Source organism: Manihot esculenta, chromosome 6, assembly GCF_001659605.2.
Source record: "Manihot esculenta cultivar AM560-2 chromosome 6, M.esculenta_v8, whole genome shotgun sequence".
Taxonomy (NCBI): Eukaryota; Viridiplantae; Streptophyta; class Magnoliopsida; order Malpighiales; family Euphorbiaceae; genus Manihot; species Manihot esculenta.
The window spans coordinates 10,057,154-10,065,291 of NC_035166.2; the positions used below are offsets into that span (position 1 = coordinate 10,057,154).

Below are 8,138 nucleotides of genomic sequence, written 5' to 3' on the forward strand. Positions count from 1 at the left end.
GAAGACCAGGTTTGATTCCTGTGACTCTGTGGTAGCCAAGTTAACTTATGATATGCTGACCCTTACAGAGTGGGTTCTATGACACAGCGCATAGGGCATGGAGGTTACTTGGTAGAGCATCACTGGTGTATTATAGATAGCCTGAAGGCTAGTTCAGATTTGTATATCTGAGCATTTTGGTTCATATGATTGGACCTACAGAGAGTGTTTTAAAGGTTAAGTCTGGTAGTTTTAAAGTACAGTTTTATCAGTTAATAGTCCAGTCGGATCATGTATGGGATTTTAACAGGTACACAGAGTTCAGGAGAGGCTTACTACGGGTCTAGGCGGCCTTAAGCCGATCTGGATCCTAGTGCCGAGCGGTTCGGACCGTTACAAGAGGGGTATCGGTTTTCCGGGTCGTTACACCAACCCCGATAAACACTCAAGCCACGTGACTCGCGGTTGTCGAGACCGGTCAAAAATAACCTTTCGGTTATCAACAATTTACAACTACAGATAGTGGTGAAAGGATCGAATCCACAGGAAATTGAATACTTACCTATTTTTCTTATCAAGACCAAGAGAATTAACTGAAACAAAAGTAAACTGAAAGAGAAATAAACTGAAAGCAAATATAACTGAAGAGAAATAAACTGAAAGTAAAATGGGGGGTTTTGAGTTTGATTTAATTAAGCAACTACTGAAAGCAATAAAAGTAAAGCGAATAATAAAAATAAAGAGTAAACAATAATGAGAAAGGCTCTAGTTGAAGAATTGGATCCACTTCAGTTGTTGGGATTGATCATTGACACTTAGTTTCTCTTGATTGATTCAATAGATTAGTTATGGAGATGGAAGACGCTTCTCACCACCATATCTCTCCTTATGATTAAACCAATTAGGGAACGTCCTCTAATTAATTACTAATTAACAAATTGCCAAGGAACGTCCTTGGACCTTAGGCATCAAAACAATTGTTAATTGCATGAGGAGATAGAGAGATCCAATCCTAACTACTCAAACGCATGAGATGTCGTTAGATCATACAATTTCCTTAGTTTTTACACCAAGTGTTCTTATGTTTGAATAATCCAAGCAATTACGGACTTAAATCATCCAAACTAACATATTATTACCTTGCAATCAAGAATCAACGTAGATCTAAACAACAAAGCAATATTGAAATCAAGCATGAAATTGCATAAATATTGAACAACCAAAAGTTAAACAATGTTTGATCAAGTCTCCCAATCCATATAACAACTAAAGTATCACCTAATCTTCAACTAGAATAAAAGATTTTAGCCTCTCATGGCTGAAACAAGGGCTGCCTAAGTTGCTGCCCAAGTGGTGCTTGCTGCCCAAGTGGTGCTTGCTGCCCAAGTTGTGTCTGAAAAGAAAAGAATCGCGTTGTAAATTATTCGGAAGGAAAGAGGCGCACGGCTTGTGTTCAAAAGAGGAAATAATCGTGCATTAATGCTTTCAGAAGAGGAAGGAGACATGGCTGGAGCTTCAGAAGGAAAGAGACACGTTCTAAGGCTTTCAGAAAGAAGGAGGCATGCACCAAGGATTCAGAAGAGGAAGGCGCGCATCTTGCTTTGCAGAAGGCAGGTCGCGCGTGGTCATTGAATGCAGAAGGGAAAGTGAATCTGTCTTGTCTTTCCTTTTTAGGTGGAGCCTTCGTTTGAATTTTGAATGCTGAATAAAGAAGAGGCAAGTGTATCTCCTTGAAATCTTGCTGCCTAAATAGGAAGATTTGACTGTTGCAGTGTGTGCACATCTTTGAACAAGGAAAGAAAGATCCGCGATTTAAATTTTAAATAATCTTCTGACTGAGCTTTCCTTATTTGCTTTTGCTTCTGCACTTTCTTTATTTGAAAACTTTCCTTTTCTGAAAACTTTCCTTATTTGAAACTTTCCTTTTTTGGCACTTTCCATATTTGGCACTTTTTGGCAGTTTTAAAAGCATTTTCTCCAGATTGTCTCTTTACACCTAATATCTGCAAAACATGATTAAAATCACAAAATTAAGCAGAAAAGATGCAAATAGACATTAAGAACATAATGATAATATGGACTAAAATATGCTCTATCATTATGCGACACTTAGCTCAGTCTGTTGAACTGAGTCAGCCTTAATCTCTCAATACACAGCGAAAGATAAACAAAAGGGTTGATTCCAGCAATCAACAGATTGCAAGTGCTCACAGCGGTCAATAAGCACAACCTTGGGTAATTGGGACCTCAAGGTGTTGTGGAAGCCAATCACACACACAAGTAAGGAAGCAAAGTAACTAAAAAAACAAGCAAGATTGGGAAGAGTATTTGGGGTGTAAGAGAATCTACTAAGTGATGGAGAAATACAATGGAGGTTACAACAAATGTCTAGCAGAATATTGACTTGCTGTTTAGAATGTCTCTATGTCACTCCATCTCTCCATGTTTTCATATCTCTCATGTCTCTAAATGAACCTCTTAAGTGGTATTTATAGGGCTGCCACATCCCCATTTGTGGCTGAGATGCGAAGCTTCCTCAGCAAGCTATTATCCAGCTTCCCCAGCAAGCTGCTGTCCAATCTTCCCTAGTAAGCTGCTGTTCAATCTTCCCTAGCAAGCTGCTTCTTGGAGAAGCTTCTTCTATCTCCATTCTATCCTATTTTGCTGCCTTGGCTATTTTCCAGCAGTTTTGGGATGTTCTGACAGTTTCTGCCCATTTTGAACCTCATCTGGTCAGTTCTAGCAAGTCTGGCAGTCCTGAGGGCGCGCCAGCCCCACTTGCTGCGTGCTTGCCTGCTGCGGGCCCATTGCTGCACGTGTTGGTCGCCTTCTGCGCGCCACAGTGCCTCTGTGAACCTCGTTTAGGCTCTGGGCTGCACATTTGCAAACTTCACCTGCCTGTTGGGCCGCTCGCCTATCTGCCTGCTGGGATGCGCACCTCTGAATTTCATTTGGGCGCTGGCTCGCGTGCGTTGCAACTCCCGCAGGCCTATCTCGTGCCGCACCAGCATTGTAGCCATGGACCTTGTTTCTACAGTGTTGGGCCCATGCTTGCTTCTTCCCAGCGGTCTGCAACATCCCAGTTGGGCTTGTCCTTGCCTCTAGCGACCTACCACTGTCCTAATGGCCCAACAATACTTCCAACATCCCCTAGTGAACCTTATTAGCCTACTGGCTTGCAATGCATCCTAGCCTCCTGCTAGTCCAAGCGCAACTCATTTCTGGCAGCCTAGTAGCTCCATTACCAACCAGCGTTCTGACCAGCCACTGCACCTCATTAGCCTACTGGCCTACCATGCGCCCCAGCTTCCTGCCAGTCGCATAGCAACTCATTTCTGGCAACCTAACAACTCCATCACCAACCAGCGTTCTGACCAACCACTACACATCATTAGCCCCAGGCTGAACCTCATTCAGCCTACTGCCAGCTTGCGATACCAAATCTGCCCCTGATGCAGAATTGGCCCGTTGGCCTTCCAATTGGCTGCCGCATGCACCGCGAGCAATACTTCGCCGATTTTGCCTCTATGACCTCTCTTGGTCTCACCACTCTTTGACCGTGACATCCTCCCTCACTCATCCTGGCAACGGCCTCATCGCGTCCTCCTCGTACATCCTCCAACGCACGAGCTAGAGTAAGATCTACTGGCATGTCCACCTACATGCTCCATATCGGTCCCACTTGCATGTCCACCTACATGCTCCATGTTGATTCCATTTGCATGTCCACCTACATGCAATGCATGTTCACCCACGTGCTCCTTGTTGCCTTGGCCGTTCTCTACTTGGGCCCCAGCAGCACTTCTTTCGTCCATGTGGTTAGGTGACTTCGATAGTCCGTCGGCCTTGCACCTATTATTTCTCTTCTTCTTTCAGCAACGTCGCCTTCACCTCTCTCGCTTGGGCAATACCACCTCCCTTAGACATTCGGCTACCAACTCCCTATTGGATCCACCATCCAAAGCATAAACCACCATTTCTCTCGATGGTAGCCCTTTCGGCAACTCAGCTTCACCTTGGATCGGACATTCGACTCCATCTTGGACCCGACATTCCTCTAGATCCTTCTCCTCTTGGGAACTCACTTCCCCAATGCTTGAGTCGACCATAGGACAAGAAATTGATACTAAAAAGTTTCAATCAATAACTAGGAAAACAAACAATAAAAATAAAAAGGGAAGTTTTGATGAAGGGTGAAACTAAAGTAAAAAAATAAAAATAAAACAATTAATGGAAGCAATAACTAAGAAAAAAAATCAAATATTAACTTAGAGAAAATCAATACAAACAAATTCTATTGAAAAATAGGATCCATTTCAGTTGTGAGAATTGATTATTGAAGCAAAAACATATTTATTCATTCCAATAGATTGGTTATAGTTATGGGAGACGCTCCTAATAACCAATCTCTCCTTAGATGTAAATTAATTAGGAAATATTCGCTATTTAACCCTAGTCAACAAGCAATCTAAAAAACGTCTATTAGATTTAATTTATCAACCACCTTAAGAATTAGAGAGATCCAATTCTGACTAACAAACCAAACGACGTGATGAATTTAAATTAGATAATGCCGTAAAATTTGGAATGAAACGTGCGAGATCGCGTATCTTTAATGGGAAAATCTTATTTTCTTTGTTTTCACAGACTGTAGATTTTCTTAGGAGTTTGAGCAAGGCTCAGGTCAAAGATTGACTGGGTCATTTGGCAGTTTCTATCTAGGGCCTTAGGTAATTTGACAGTTTCTATCTAGAGCCTTAGGTAATTTTTGGTACTGAACGAATAAAAATAGTCAATAGGTTTTTCCAAATCGTTGGTTAAGGCTTTGTTTAGCAGTTTTTTCAAGATATTTGTCAAATTAACTGATTCTTTATTTTACAGTAAAAACATGATAAAAGACACAAAATTAATAGAAAGTTACTTACATTAGTGTTAGATATGAAGTATATGCTAAATGTGTGCTCTATTATAAGAATACCATTTGTATCCTGATTTTTTATTTCTTTTCGACTCTTTTTTTTTAATTTTTATATTTTTAAAAGTTGGGTGAAAGCGGCATTGCACCATACAGCAAGTAAAGGAGGCGGAGGAGCAACAACCTTCTTAAAAAAATTACACTTAATCCTTTTAAATATTTTAAAATTTCATTTTAATTTTTAAGCTTTTCAAACTTTCATTTCCCACTTCAAAACATTATTTTTAAACCAAGTTTCAACTCATATTTCCATCCACACACATATATATAGATAGTAAAAATTATGTTATATAAACTGATTTCAAATTAGGTTTAATGATCTTGAGGTATAAAAATAATTACTTAAAATAATTACTTGTTTTATATAAAAATTTTATTAGGATAGAAAAAATAAAATAAATACCGTCTGTATTTCATATCTCTTTTTCACTTTTCTTTTTTTGTCGTTCTAAAATTATTGTTTACTTTTTATTTTGCATTATATTTTTATATAAATTGACTATTATAATTTTATTTTATTTTATTTTAAAAATAACTTCTCAAATTATTTTTTTAAGTGAATATTTAAAATATTTTTTGATATTTAATAAAAGTTAAGTTAATAAAAAATTATGAAATAAATTATAAATCTAAAAAGTGTTTGTTTGTTTGTTTTGAGGGATTCGAAAGTTATAAGATATATAATCTAATATTTTCAAGATTATGCGTTGACATTGCAATGAGTTGTTTCATAATATGACTATGAATAATTTATTTTATATTACAGGTGTTTTATATGTATTAGGCCATCAGATTTTAGCATGGAGTGATTTCTTCACAGAATCCTAGTCCAACTATAACTTCTTTTTTTTTTTTTCTGTCGAAAGTCCAACTATAACTTAATCTCGGATTTCATATCCAAATAGGATGCAAAGATCAGGACAGAACCAAGTCGTATTTGACTTCTGATTTCTATCTCTGCATGGACTTCGTATGACCATAAATAGATGCAATTGTTTTCACTCTAGTATGCCAAAGCCAGCAATAGTTGAAACTCTTTATTCTCTACAGCCATGGCTTCCTCCAAGCTTCTTTTCCCTTTGCTTCTCTGTTCCGTTTTCCTTTTTCTTCTTCTGCCTATATCTAATGCTCATCTTCTCAAGGCTTGTGAGTTTGAGGCCATATACAACCTTGGGGATTCAATTTCTGACACTGGCAATTTGATCCAAGAGGACCCTGCTTCTGTTTTTTCTAGACTTCCCTATGGCCAAAACCTGTACAGGAATCCAACTGGTAGATGCTCCAATGGCTTGCTCATTATTGATTTCATTGGTAAGAAACCACTATATTATTTCACGTTTTATATGCTCTTTTGTGTGCGCTTAAGATAATTATTGCACTTGTTTGTATTTTGACAGCAAAATCAGCTGGTATTCCACTTCTTGAAGCATATTTGAATGCTAGTTCCAGCAAGACACATGGCGTGAATTTTGCAGTTGCTGGCTCTACTGCATTGCCTGTGGAATTTCTTGCAGAAAAAGGAGTGATTGCCCCTGTCACCAATAGTTCTCTTACCAAACAACTCAACTGGATGCATACCCATTTCAATACAACCTGCCATAGTTCCAAAGGTCACTATATATTACTGATGCATCATACTTTATAATAAGATAAATTATTTATTGAACTTATAACTATGCTTACTATTGTCTTATCCTTCTTATATTTTACAGAATGTGTAGAGAAACATAAGAGATCTTTGTTCATGGTTGGGGAGATTGGAGGCAATGATTATAACTATGCTTTCTTTCAAGGCAAGAGTATTGATGAGTTGAAGTCCATGGTATCTGATGTTGTTAAAGCTATCAAAGAAGCTGTTATGGTTAGTTAATTTTCTTCAAACATAGAGTAATTGATTTCTTCTGTTCATCTTTTCATTACCTTAAATTTCCTACATGTTTTCTGTAGAGGGTTATTGGATTTGGTGCTGCTCGGGTTATTGTTCCTGGGAATTTTCCAATCGGTTGCATGCCCATATATCTTAGTGGATTTCACTCCAATGATTCTAGTGAATATGATGAATTTCATTGCCTCAAAGGACTGAATAACTTTGCAATGTATCACAATGAGCAACTCCAGCAAGCAATTAAAGAATTGCAAGAAGAGAATCCAAAAGTGAATATAGTATATGGGGATTACTACAATGCCTACAAGTGGATTTTGAGTAAAGCTGCATTGCTTGGTGAGTTTTTGAAGTCTGCAAATTGTGGTTTAACATAACATTAACTACTGAAACTAACGTTGCGTTGCTTCATGGAAACAGGGTTTGATCCAAAATCACTGCAAAAGGCTTGTTGTGGGAGTGGAGGTGATTATGATTTTAGTCTTAATAGAATGTGTGGGGCTCCTAACGTACCAGTTTGTCATACACCTCAAGAACATATCAGTTGGGATGGAGTACATTCAACTGAAAAGGCCTATTTCTTCATGGCTCGATGGATCATTCGCAACATCTTCCAAAAGCTTAAGTGCATAGCTTGATTATTTCATAAATTTATATACTAGTTTGAAAGTTTGTCATTTAATTTAGTTTGTGGCTTTTAATTTTAATGGAAAGAAATTCAGTTGGTTAACATTTTTTAGATGTTATATCTATCAATATTAATTCTTATGTTGCTTATATATGCTATTAGCAATTCTTATATATGCTAGTTTTGGTTCCAATTAAATCTAAATTTTGAATCGTCAATGCAATTTTAATTCGAAAAAATTTTTATTATAAAAATAAATAAAAAATAAAGAAATAAATATAGATATTAAATATTATCAAATTAATAATTGAGTAAATAGTAAATTGTACAAAAGGTATCCATTTTCATAATATGAAAAATAAAGTACTATTTAAATTTAAATGGAAATAATATTTGTTACCTATAAAAAAAAATTTAAACTTTTGATAATTAACTTTCCACTTATCAATTTTATGTACTACAATTTTATTAGATGATCAAACTGAAACTAAATGGGACCGTCAATTCAAACAAGCTAATTTTGATTTTTGTTCAAAGGAAGGCGCCTATAACTAACCCTAATATAAAGTTCCAGTCGAATTCACTTCTATTCTGGTTCACAATTTGAATAAAATCATAACCAGGTGTACTTGTCCTTGTTAATAAAAATAGAAAATTATTCCTACCCATATTAT

General features: G+C 37.0%; 1 protein-coding gene across 1 annotated transcript; it reads left to right on the top strand.

Moving 5' to 3' along the window:
• Positions 1-5,987: 5,987 nt before the first annotated feature.
• On the top strand, positions 5,988-7,474 carry LOC122723845 (GDSL esterase/lipase At5g03980-like). Its single transcript, XM_043957738.1, has 5 exons — positions 5,988-6,265; positions 6,352-6,564; positions 6,676-6,815; positions 6,902-7,175; positions 7,257-7,474. Exons 1-5 carry the CDS (start codon positions 6,007-6,009, stop codon positions 7,472-7,474), a joined length of 1,104 nt encoding a protein of 367 aa, XP_043813673.1. The 5' UTR covers positions 5,988-6,006.
• Positions 7,475-8,138: the final 664 nt, after the last annotated feature.